The following is a 13,600-nucleotide window of genomic DNA, read 5'->3' as shown; positions in this document are numbered from 1 at the left end:
CTTCACGAGCCCCAGCCACATCCTCCTTCACAGGTCGAAGGGAAAGGCAGACCTAGATGCTCAGGAGCCTTCATTTTCTTTCCTAGTGCTTTTTGCCACTGAATAAATTCCTTAAAATTTTAAAAAATCAACTTTATTGAAGCACAGCTTATATTCAGTAAAAATACACCCATTTTTAATTGAACAATCCCATGAGTTTTGACAAACACAACCTCCTACCACAAGGATAGAAAGTCTTTTCTTTGTCCTGCAAAGTTCTATTGTATCCCTTTTCCGGTGAGTCTTATCTCCCCTCCTTTAACCTCCCCACCTTCCAGCTCCAGGCAGCTAGACATACACTACAGTCCCTATGGATTAGTCACAATTTCTGGAACTCCATACAAATGGAATCATATAGTATGTACTTTGTGTCTGCTCTCTTAACTCTTTCTGAGATTCATCCACACTGCTATATGTATTAATAGTTCATTCATTTTTACTGGTGCATAGCATCAGGGTTGTCTCCAGTTTACTGCTATTGTGAATCTAGCAGTGTAGACATGTTTTTATTTCTCTTGGGTGATTATATAGAAGTGAGATTGTTTGGTTGTATGGAAGCATTTGTTTACCTTTGTAAGAAACTGCCAAACTGTTTTTCAAAATGGTTACACTATTTCACATTCCCAACAGCAAAGGATGAGAGCTCCAACTAGAGTGACATTTCACCAATACTTAGGACAGACTTTTTAACTTTAACCATTTCAATGGTTATGCTGTGGTATTTTATTGTGGTTTAATTTGCACTTTCCTGATGACTAATGAAATTGAGTATCTCCATGTACTTAATATCCATTTGTATACCTTCAGATCTTTTGCCCATGATTTCACCGGGTTGCTTATTTTCAAGTTTTAAGAGTTTTTTTTTAATATATTCTAGATACAAGTCCTTTGTCATATATATACTGCAAGTTTTTTCAGACTATGTGGTTTGCCTTTGATTTCCTTGACAGTGTCTTTCAAAGACAAAAACATCTTCAACTTTGATGATATCTCATTTATCAACTTTTTCTTCTGTGGTTCATGTTTTTTGTGTACTAAAATATTTTATAGCCTACCGAAGGTTACAAAGATTTTGACCTATGTTTTCCTCTAAATGTTCATTGTTTTAGCTTTTACAATCTATTTCAAATTAATTTTTTACATACAATTTGAGAGCCAGTGTTAGCTTTTCCCCCCAAATGAACACTGAGTTGCCAGATCTATTTGTTGCAAGACAATCCTCCTCATCTTGAATTACTTTGGCACCTCTGTTAAAAATCAATTAATCAATTACGTGTGAGCGTACTTCTGGGCTCTATTCCATCCCATTGATCTGTTTAGTTCCTTTCACATATTAGTCTTCATTACTGTAGCTATATACAAAGTCTTAAAATTGGAGGTATAACCCCCTTCAAACTTGTTTTGGCTGTTCTAGTTGACCTGTATTTTCATACAAACTTTAGATCTGCTTATCAATTTCTACAAAAAAAGTCTGCTATATTTACAACAGAGATTGTGCTGAAACTTCACAGAAATCTCGGTGATCATAACATTTCAGGGACAAGGCATATTTCTGTTTTTATTTAGGTCTTGTTTCATTCAGTATACATATCCTACAAGTACTTCAAGAAATGTATCCCTATATATTTCATGTTTTTGGATGCTGTTGTAAATAAAATTGAGTTTTTAAAAATTTAATTTTCCAATTGTTTATTGCTAATATACAGAAATACAACCGATCTTTGTATACTGATCCTGAATTCTGTAACCTTGCTTATTTCACTTATCGGTTCTAGTGGCTTCTCTGTAGATTATCTAGGGTGTTTGGTTGGGTATGTATATATGTATTATGTATGTATGTATATGTATATTTTTAAGTAAGCTCTACCCTAACACGGAAACTGAATTCATGACCCCAAGGTCAACAAGAGTGGTACACTCTACCAGTTGAGCCAACCAGGCACCCCTGTCTAGGCTGTTTTACATACACTTCAATGTTCTCTTCTCTGTGGTTCCCTTGCTTCAGGGGATTCCCCTCCACTGCCAGTGGTCCCCTGACACCGCAAGTCAGACTGATCCTTCCTGTTGTGTGTGCTGCACCAGTCTGGGGACCGCACCCAGTTGAAAAAGCAAAAATTTAACAATCCCACTTGCTGCACCCATCTTTCAGATTTCCCTTTGGTCTCTGCTTTCTTTCTTGCCAGGCTCTCTGGGGTGTCTCTGTGCAGGCATAGTGTAGTGGTCAGCCGGGAGCTGGGCAGTTTCTACTGGGACTTGGTCTCACTCCTCTGTAGCCTTCTTGCTTCCAGGATTCTGTTAAATTTCCAATGTCCTTCAAAATCCTAAATTCTCTCCTCTGCTGCCTCAATATGAGACCAGCTTTTCCACCACTGTGGCCGTGGAAAAAACCCTCAGGCAAGAAAGCCATGGACTCCCAATTCCAACCCACTTGTACCTACTGCTTTTCAAAAGAAAATTCTCCTCCGGTATTCGTCTGCTTTGGACAGTGGTCAGTCCCCTTAAATAGTTTTCTTTCCAAACTTTGTAACTTCTCTGCATAAGCTCTTCATCTCACCATCATTACCAGACATCACAGTCAATTTTATATATCTATCTTCCATGGGAATACAATTTTCTCCCTCAAATAATTGCTCATACGATCAGTTGGCCTACTCACTGTTTGACAGAAACTGCTTTACCTTCAAGAGTGGGTCTGCATGTTCCAGATACCACCCGGCAACTGCATGCCCTGCCTCATGGTAAGCCACGGTCTTCTTCTCCTCGGGCTGCAGAACCTGGGTTTTTTTCTCTAACCCTGACAAAATAATAACAGAAAACCAAAACCACTGCCTCAGTGGCACTGACATAAAAAGACAGTTATACAATCTACACACTACCTTATCTAAAATGTGACTTAGAGACTAAGCTGCCTATGATAATCCAGAAATTCCCAACCAAGGTTAAGAGTAAAAGCAAAGAACCAACTCCAAAATACCCCAGCTACTTGCAAAACGTATTCACTACCCCTAGACCCACTTTTCCCCTAACTCACCCACTCTTTTAAGCCATATATCTTGTTTTGGGAACCAGAAATGCAAAATAAAATTTGGCACGTAGGTCAATTTAAAACATAAAAGTCAGAGAAAGCAAAGAGGTCTGGAATGATCTGTTTGACACAGGTACTTGGAATAATGAAGTGCTGGGTAAACAAAGAGGCGGTCTGGTACATAGACAACAGGCAGTCTATTCCTGATAGAAGGCAAATGAGAGGAAGAATGGAGCTAGCTAAAGATCTGAAAGTACCCAGTCAGCGAGTCAGCTAGGCCAATGCTGCAGCACCCGGCATACTAATCAACTGGCCCTGGGGGTTCCAAGAGCCAGCAGTGAGGCAGACATGAGAAAACTAATCCAACAGACCACCTTGTGTGGGGCCTATGTGTTGACTACACAGCTGGGGGACCCCTGATCCAAGTACAAGTTTTCTGTAGCCTGGATCTAGGAGGATACTAAACCTCCTTCACATCTTTGTACCACAGAAACGAACTACAAAGTTTGTACTGATACATATCATCACACTGTGACAAGTCATTAAGTTTTCAAGGTAAGGCATCTGAATTTCTCAAATGACAACATATTAATGAGCCTGAAAGATTAAAAAAGGAATGCTATGTTCCCAAAGACATAATCCAAGACAGTGATAACAGAGCTGCAAGGGCGGAGATTTAAGAAGGTGAATTATAAGGCAGCCCTGGTGGCTCAGCGGTTTAGTGCTGCCTTTGGCCCAGGGTGTGATCCTGGAGACCCAGGATCGAGTCCCACATCGGGCTCCCTGCATGGAGCCTGCTTCTCCCTCTGCCTGTGTCTCTGCCTCTCTCTCTGTGTCTCTCATGAATAAATAAATAAAATCTTAAAAAAAAAAAAAAAAAAAAAGGTGAGTTACAAGCAATAAGCAGTTCTTGCTTATGTGAGACAACAAGGACCCTGCCCCCCTCCGCCGGTTTATTCCTGGAATTTTTTCATTTTCCCAGTACGCTTACTACGGAACAAGTGCTCCTGACTGGTTTCCAGTAGCTGAGCTGTGAGCAGGTAATTATGGACCTCAGGAGGGCCCCTACTGGCCCTGCCACTCTGACCTCTTTCACACTGAGAACAGACTCTTCCCCCACCTAAAGGGTACAGACACACAGCTTTCACCTCCCTCTACAGTGAATTGTTTTAACTCCACTTACAACTCTAAACTTAGGTTTTTCTCCTTTCAGTAACAAATTTCTAGAATAAGTAGTCTCTTCATTCACTCAGTGGTTATTTATGTAGCCCCTAACCCAGGTTAAATACATCGTCATACTAGCCTCTAGATCCTCACTGAAATCTCCATTAATCTGGCTTTGTATTATCTACTCAATTGCAACTGTCATGTCAGAAGTCACCAAAAACAATCCCGTTGCCAAATCTAAAGTCCTCCTCCTCCATCCATGTCTTATATCACTTGATTCTGCTGACAAGGGCTTTATAAACGTAACTTTGCCCTGTCTCTCATCTCTTGCAACCTCCTGGGTTTCCTTTAATGGCATCTATTTCTTGTCTTGCTGCTGCACCTTCTGGGCCTGTGGCACTCTGCTGGCTCACTCTTTTCCTCTCTGCTGCCAAATGTAGGCAGTGTTTACTGTGTGGGCCCTTCCCTCTGAGCCCTCTCACCCACCTCCACACCATAGGAACTGGAGCCTGTGGCACCTTGCTGCTGCAGAGTTCCATGTGGACAGCCTGCCCCACCTCAAATTCTGCACATCTTATCAGCCAAACCAGCTGCCTCTGGAAGCACCCCATTCTTCCCATGGTCTATAAGGCTGTCCTATTTTTGCCTATCACCACTGGAACTACTTATGCTAAAACCCAGTATCTCGTATTAATGATTACAAGGTTCTCTGCCTTCAGATGCTTCCCTCTTCTTCAAAGTCAGATTCCTTTTATTAAAATATCACTGACTGGGCCACCTGGGTGGCTCAGTCGGTTAAGTGTCTGCCTCCGGCTCAGGTCATGATCCCAAGTCCTGGCATCAAGCCTCACATCAGGCTCTCTGCTCAGTGGGGAGCCTGCCCCTCCCTCCCACTTGTACTAAGTAAACAAAATCTTTTTAAAAATAATAAAATATCACTGATTATCATGCTACTCAATAGCTCAGGAAAAATCCCACGTTACTTCAATACCAGCCACAGTACAACAGTTTAAAAAGCCCTAGAGCTTAACATTCAAGGCTTTCTAAAATTTAGACTTAAAAAACAATTATTTCTAGCTTTGCCTTACTTTCCAAAGGAAATTCGAGTCTGACTGGTTTACTTTCCCTCCCTAAGACATAGGGTGTAACCAAACCACCTTCTGTTCCTGCCACTCTAATACCAACCTCCTCTTTCAACTGAACCTGGTTTAAATCCTGGCTCTTCTGTAGAGCCCTGCCTGACTACAGAGTCCTTTCTTTCTTTGAATGCACAAGTTCTGGAATTACTTATTATCTTTTTATGGGTATTAAATTATAAAGTGCCTAGAAAGCAAGAAAAACATGGTATGTGTATTCCTGACTGTGCTTGTGAGGTGAGCATTTCTGGGCTAAAGAGTTGTTACACCTGTTTATCCATCACCTATACTTAGCAAGACAGCACATTTAACTCAGGCAATACGATTTTTTGGAAACAGGAAGGTTGTGAGAATTTTCAAAACACTAGACTGGTATAATTCAGAGGAAGGTATCTTGCAGCTTGCTGCCCATGCAAGTGAGGCGTGGTGTGGGGTGCTGCCTCAGACTCACCCAAACCACTAGTATCCATCTCCACAAGACTCTGGGCAAGGGCAACAGGGGACTCGTAGCACTGAGGAAACACAGCAGGGGCATGGTAGCCCCAGGGCTGGGTGAATAGACTTCTCTGCTTCTAGATCTTACCAAAACAGAAAACCCATGGCTTAAAACTCATTTTATCAGCCTTCTCACTTCAGTTATGTTCAGTTTGCTTACCACCAATCACTCGCTCAATTGCTTGTTCAAAGTGTTTCTGGTTTATGGAATCTGAAAGGTGTCTTGCAGCAATGAGGGCCGCTTCATTACAGACATTAGCAACATCAGCTCCTACAAAATGAATGTACAAAACAGCTTACTCACCAAATATACTCGAACTGATTAGTCACACATCATGGATGACACAGTTTCTCAACTAGCAGTAGACTGAACAAGTGTCTAACATAATTTAGTTCGATTCATGATAACCCTAAGCTGTTCTAGCATTCAGTAATAACCTAGTACAATCCTTGCCCTTTGAATTAAGATGAAAGTATTAGTAGTAGGTAATTACGGGCAGCTACCTTTATAGGCAATACAGCTCATATAACAGTCAACTAAGACAGTCTTTAAAAATGCCCATTAATTAACCTAGTTCTACAAGCTCTGCTGGGAGAGTGACTGATGTGGATATTAAGCAACACGCTGAACTATAATGAAAAACATAAGCATTAAAATAACTCAGGGCATTCAGTTAAATAACAAAAGTTAAATACACGAAGCTTGCCAAATGCTTTCCAGATCCCTAAGTCTCTTTTTTTTTTATTTTTTTATTTTTTTAAATTTTTATTTATTTATGATAGCCACACAGAGAGAGAGAGAGAGAGGCAGAGACACAGGCAGAGGGAGAAGCAGGCTCCACGCACCGGGAGCCTGATGTGGGACTCGATCCTGGGTCTCCAGGATCGTGCCCTGGGCCAAAGGCAGGCGCTAAACCGCTGCGCCACCCAGGGATCCCCCTAAGTCTCTTTAAATTCACTTTTCAGATAAAGTATATGGTAACTTAAATAAGCTATAAGACATATATGTACTCAATAAACAAATACTGAAATGTTATAAATTCCAAAATCCAAAGATAAAAAACAAGTAAAAAAGTTAGGACCCTGCGACATTTAAGAAGCCTAGCTTCTTCTGGTTAGAACCATACACTTACATATATAATCCTCTCGGACTTTCCAAATGTTGCTTTTTAAGAAAGACTTACATTTTACATTTAAAAACTCTTGGAAAAATAAAAAAAATAAAAATAAGCACTCTTGGAATAGGCACCTGCAAAGCTACTCAACATCACTAGTCATTAGAAAAATGCAAATCAAAACCATGAAATAAATACCACTAGGGTGGCCACAATAAAAAAGATAGGCAATAACAAGTGCTGACAAGAATGTGGAAAATTGGAACTCTTCTTGTGACAATGCATAATGGCATAGCCACTTTGGAAAACAGTTTGGTAGTTCCCCAAAAAGTGACTCAGTGGCACTACTCCTAGGTATATAACATGAGGAATAAAATGTACATTTCACACAAAAATCTACACATGGATGTTCATAGCAGCATTATCTCTAACAGCCAAAAGATGGAAACAAGCCAAATGACAGGTAAAGAAAATGTGGTCCATCCACATAATGGAACATTATCCAGCCAGAAAAAGGAATGAAGTGTTGATACATTCTGCAACACGCTTGAACTCTGAAAACACTATGCTAAGTGAAAGAGGCCAGGCATAAAAAGATCACATTTTGTGTAATTCTTTCTATACGAAATGTCCAGAATAGGAAAATCTATAGAAACAGAAAGTAGGTGAGGGGTTGCCTATGGCTGTGGGTAGAGGGAGTGGCTGCACTAATGGATTCTTCTGGGGTGATGAAAATTATCTAAAATTAGACTACAGCAGTTACAGCGTAACCCTGTAAATACACTGAAAACCACTGAATCATATACTTTACAATTCACCAATGAGTTTTATGGTATGTGAAATTATCTCATTAGAGTTGTTTAAAAAAAACTTAACAGGGCACCTGGGTGACTCAGTTGGTTGAGCATCCATCTCTTGATTTCAGCTCAGGTCATGATCTTAGGGTCCTAGGAGCAAGCCCTGCATAGTACTCCTTGCTCAATGGGGAGCCTGCTTCTCTCTCTTTCTCAAATAAATAAATCTTAAAACAAAAACAAAACCCACATACAAGTAATCCAGAGGCAGCAGGAAGAGGCTGGAACATATAAGCTAGGTTCTAGATGAATTAATAATTATTCTTGAAGCTAAGTGATGGGTGCGCAGAGGGGTTCATTATACTATCTTCTCAACTTCTATATATGTTTGAAATTTCCCACAGTAAAAAGGTAAAAATATACCCTGAAAAGGCCCCAGAGTGAGAGGTAAAAGTAAAATGGTACCTGGCAAATATCAATGACTTACAGGACTTCTAACACGGGAGAGCAGGTTCTGTTCCACTCACCTGAAAACCCTGGAGTTAAGGATGCAAGTTTTCTTGCCAGTTTCTCCTTTTCCAGGGCACTGTCCAGTTTCAATGGTCTGAGGTGAACTTTGAAAATAGAGGCTCTTCCTTTTATGTCCGGTGGTCCTTGAGAAATTATTTTTAAAGGGAAAAAAAAAATCATGGTGAAAAAGTTACATCTCTCCTCAGAAGAACTGGACTGAACCCAATGAAGATCATCTCACCAATAAAGATCTGCCTATCAAAGCGCCCTGGACGCATTAGTGCTGGATCTAGGATATCTGGTCGATTGGTGCCTGCCAAAATGACGACGTTTGTTGTTGTGTTAAAACCTAAAGAGATGATAACAAAAATGCAAGACTTAAAGCTTTAAGCATCATTTTTCTAAACAGAAATACCAAAGATTTTAGTTAAAAAAAATTTTAAAGATTTTATTATTTATTTATCTGAGGAGGGGGCTGAGGGGAAGTGGGAGGGAGGGAGGGGGAGGGAGAAAGGAGAGACAGAGAGAGAGAGAGAGAGAGAGAGAGAGAGAGAGAGTGAAAGGGAGCAAGAGTAGGGGGCAGAGAGAGAGAGAGAGGGAGATGCAGACTCTTCAATGTGCAGGGAGCCTGATCCCAGGACTTGAAGATCATGACCTGAGCCAAAGGCAGACAACTAACACCCAGGCATCCTCATTTTTTAAATGTTTTAAAATCAATGAGTTAGTGGCACCTGGGTGTCTCAGCTGGTTGAACGTCTGACTCCTAATTTCAGCTCAGGTCATGATTTCAGGGTCATGGGATCGAGCCCTATGTTGGCCCCGTGTTCAGTGGAGTCTGCTTGAGATTCTCTACCTCTGCCCCTTCTCCAGCTTGAGCTTGTACACTCACTCTCTCTCTCAAATAAATAAATAAAATCTGTAAAACACACACACACACACACACACACACACAAAACCACATAAATAAAATCAATGCTATTAAATTTGCAAATTGTCTAACTAGCCTTCCTAGGTCACAGGACAACCCACTGAATATCTGAAGACAGGTATCAAACTCCACCTCCAACCTCTGCCAGGTTCAACTTCCTCGGTTCTATCGACCACTTCTCAAATGTCAAGCCTTGACCCTCGTCCCAAAAGAGCTCTGGGATAAAACATCAATGGATTGAGGAGCTGCTTCATAGGGATGAATAAACAAAGTGGTTTCTTGAGATGGAATTTATTCCTGGTAAAGTTGCTGTGAAGACTATTGAAATTATCATAAAGTGAGGCACCTGGCTGGCTCAGCTGGTAAAGCATGTGACTCCTGATACCGGGGTTATGAGTTCAAGCCCCACACTGGGTGTAGAGATTAAAAATAAATTCTTTTAAAAAAAAATGGGAGAGGGGGTTCCTGGGGGCTCAGTTGGTTAAGCATCTGCCTTCAGCTCAGGTCATGACCCCAGGGTCCTGGGATCAAGCCCACATGGGGCTCTCTGCTCTGTAGGAAGTCTGCTTCTCCTGCTGCTCCTCCTCCTGCCCCACTCATGTTCTCTCTCTCAAATAAATGAAATCTTAAAAAAACAATTGCAGTATTTAGAATATTATGTAACTTAGTTGATAAAGTAGTAGCAGGGTTTGAGAGGGCTGACTCCAATCTGGACAGAAGTTCTACTATGGGTAAAGTGCCATCACACAACATTGTATGCTACAGAGAAATTGTGAAAGGGAAAGTCAATGTGGCAAACTTCACTGTTGTCTTCTTTTAAAAAATTGCTACAGCCATCCAGCTTTCAGCAGCCCCCACCCTGATCAGTCAAGCAGTTGTCAACACTGAGGCCAGACCTTCCACAAGCAAGAAGATTAAAATCACTGAAAGTTCAGATGATGGCCAGTGTTTTTCAGCTATAAAGCATTTTTTGATTAAAGCATGTACATTTTTTTAGACACATACTGCACTTAGTAGATAGTGTAAACCTAACTTTTATATGCACTGGGAAGCCAAAACATTCATTTCATTTGCTTTATTATGATATTCACTTTATAGCAGTGGTCTAGAATCGAACCCATGAATATCTCTGAGGAGTGCCTGTATGATGCCCAGTTCCGTCATTTAAAGCTATTCAATACTCAGCACTGTACCACCCTCTCTGAGCACACAACAGCATCCATGCATCTTACAGCAGGAAGCATTCTTACATCCTACAAACTGGCTTTCCTGACAAAAGAAAAAAGCTGACTAATGTGGAACGATGGCTACTCTCTTAGTAGGAGTATTCAAACTCTGCCAAATTCACACTCAGTTATGCATGGTTTACCTGATGCTTGAGAATCCTAAATGGTTTCAAGAATGAGACTATTAGTGCACCTGGGTGGCTCAGACAGTTAAACATCTGACTCTTGATTTCAGCTCAGGTCATGATCTCAGAGTTATGAGTTGGAGCCCCATGGTGGGCTGTGGGCTCAGCTCAGAGTCTACTTGAGATTCTCTCTGCCCTTCCCCCTGCTCTCTCTCAAATAAACAAAATCTTTAAAAAATAAAAATAAAATAAAAAACGACTATAATTCTTTTGTGGATCATTTCACCAATTTTTCTCTTCTTCAATACCAGGTACAAACACTACCTTAACAGCAATATTAAGTTATGGCAGGTTGCAAGGTAAGAATATTTTGCTATTATCTGCACTGGTACAGAAGAGCCTTTAAAAAAGGGCTGTTTTAGAGAATACTTTTTAAAAATTTGTACTCTTTATTAGCACAAGAATTCTCACATTAGATATATGGAAAACAATTAGAAAGTATAGTTTAAAATACAAAAGACTTGAATATTCACCATCCATTTCCACAAGCAGCTGATTGAGTGTGTTTTCCTGCTCACTCTGCCCTCCGAAGTTGCCTCTTCCTCTCTTCCTTCCCACAGCATCTATTTCATCAATGAAGAGGATGCACGGGGCATTCTTCCGAGCAAGGGCAAATAAGTCTCGGACCTGGATAAAAATATAACCCCTAAAGTCACTTGATGAGTGATTATTATTTTCCTACTAAAATAAGCATCACGCTTCCATCCAATAGGAAATCTTTTTGTTACATACTATACCATACAGTACATATTTTAAAAGTTGTAGGAAGCAAAGAGGTGGCAAATGAAGTTGGTGGGTAACTGATTTAAAGTGAGCAAATGTTATTTCTATAAATATTATAACTTACTGTATATGTCAAAGGCACTATCTGCTATTTTTATAGCAACTTAATACTATACATTTTTGCCCTACAAAAAGATAACACTGTAGAACTAGAAACTTTATATTCAGTTTAAAAGTTCAAACTATTCCAGGGTTTGCATTTCATGCCCAAGGCAGCTGTTAACAAGCAGAGACTAACAGATCTAGGCAGTACATATACACACAGCAAAGGCAGTGACCCACCATGTCCATATAGTGATCACTACAGAGAATAAGACAGATAGTGCCCTGCCACTACAGAAGCAGGTGTGAGGCCCCTACACCTACATTCTGTCCTATTAAACATATCCCCTCAGGCCACTAGTTCAAGTAGATTGAAGGAGTGAACATTCCCACACTTCACTACCAGCCAAGAATTCAGAGTCTCATCCTATCACCTGCCCCTTCTAAGAGATCCAGAAACAATCTCCTATGCCTCACATCCCTCTTCACTTGCCAAAGTCCAAGTCTCCTTGTCATCCTTTCCTGCCTAGAATTCCAGGTTTTCATTGCTATTCTGCCCTGAACATATCCCCTAGGATAAATCACATCCCTCTAGGGCCTCTCCCTCTGAACTCCAGATCTGTCATCAGCAGAGAGGGTGGGCCCTCTCATGTTCTTCCCTAAATACCTACTTCACCCATTTGCCTGAACTCAAATTTGGCTGTCTCTGCAAAGCTCTCACCTGGAAAGAGTTTTTGTCTTTCCTTCCAGGCCTGTGGGAGTTAAAGTCTACTTCACATGCCATGACTATTGCCGAAATAATTCTGCTGGAAAACCTCTGCTCATGGAGGCTCTCATCATGGGGTGGACACATTACCCTCCTTGTTGCTGTACTCCCTGGGCCTAATTTCCCACTCTTCCACTCCACTCTGTACCCCCTAGCATTATTTTCTTAGTAGTTCCTGGTTGATTAGTCCCTGACCCACCTATTTCAATCACCTTCTGTTCCATTCTGCCATGGCCAGCACTGCCAAGGTTTCCCTAAACAATGAGCTTCCCAGTCTACTCTGAACCCCTCCCATGGGTCTGGCCTGCTCATGTGCTCAAGCCTCTCTGACAGCAAGCTCCTCTTGGGTCTCCACCCCATTAGGCTCACTGCTTTACCATCACCCACAGCTCCTCTCCTGCCTTCAGTCACCCCCCATTGCTCCCACCTGTATTAGATTTCACACTCCAACAACATCAACACTTAACTCCCTCAGACTCTCCTAGCTGCCTGACAAGACTCATATGCATTCACCTACTCTATCATAGTTCATTTAACCTAAGATGCCATCAGTGGTAAGACTCATCATTAATATACTTGCTGTTGACAAAAAAAAAAAAAAATGCTGCCAGTACATGACAATACCTAGTTACTGATTATACGTTGTATCCTAATGGTTGGAAAAGCAACTGTGATAGCAGTTTACACTCCGTGGTGTTAAAAAAAAAAAAAAAAAAAAAAGAGTCAACATTTAATGAAATATTCAAGAGCTAAAAATTTAAGTGCTGCTTTAAAAATTAATCCATACTCACACTTCCTGATTTCAAAACTTACTACAAAGCAATAGTAATCAAGACTATAGTACTAGTAAAAAGGCAGATAGGATATCTATGGTCAAGACTGCCAAGACCATTCAATGGAAAAACCATCTTTTTAACAAATGATGCTGGGAAAACTGGATACACACATGTAAAAGAGTGAAGATGGACCCTTACCTCATGCCAAAATGGATCACAAACCTATATGAAGGAACTAAAACTATAAAGGTGTAAATACTTAGAAGAAAACATAGGTGTAAATACTTATAACCTTGGATTTGGTGATCTATTCTTAAATAGGATACCAAAGCCCAAGAAACGGCAAAAAAAAAAAAGATACGTTGGTCTTTATCAAAATTGAATGCTTCTGGGCTTCACTATCCAGAAAGAGGAAAGGGAAGCCAGAGAAGGGGATACATTATTTGTAAATAATGTATCTGACTAGTGTTTAATACACAGAATTTACAAAGAACTCTTACAACTCAATGACAAAAGGACAATCCAATTAATAGACTGCACTGGTCTGGGCCAGGGCCATCTTTACCAACTCCATATTTGGGGGGAACCTCAAGGTGAGAAGGCGGGAGCTGTG

At 40.7% G+C, this 13,600-nt stretch overlaps 1 protein-coding gene across 2 annotated transcripts in view; it reads right to left on the bottom strand.

The window, feature by feature from the left end:
* AFG3L2 (AFG3 like matrix AAA peptidase subunit 2) overlaps positions 1–13,600 on the bottom strand; it is a 38,985-nt gene that overhangs the window by 7,014 nt on the left and 18,371 nt on the right. For both annotated transcript variants that reach the window (XM_041752470.1, XM_041753257.1), the window contains 5 exons: positions 11,094–11,247; positions 8,523–8,630; positions 8,299–8,424; positions 6,023–6,133; positions 2,718–2,833 (listed from right to left, as the gene is read on the bottom strand). In XM_041752470.1, coding sequence (XP_041608404.1) covers positions 2,718–2,833; positions 6,023–6,133; positions 8,299–8,424; positions 8,523–8,630; positions 11,094–11,247 — 615 coding nt within the window. The remainder of the gene's footprint in view (positions 1–2,717; positions 2,834–6,022; positions 6,134–8,298; positions 8,425–8,522; positions 8,631–11,093; positions 11,248–13,600) is intronic.

The sequence above is a fragment of the Vulpes lagopus genome, chromosome 1 (genome assembly GCF_018345385.1).
Source record: "Vulpes lagopus strain Blue_001 chromosome 1, ASM1834538v1, whole genome shotgun sequence".
Lineage (NCBI taxonomy): Eukaryota > Metazoa > Chordata > Mammalia > Carnivora > Canidae > Vulpes > Vulpes lagopus.
The sequence above is the reverse complement of the archived record's forward strand: the minus strand, read 5'-3'. Positions and strand labels throughout refer to the sequence as shown.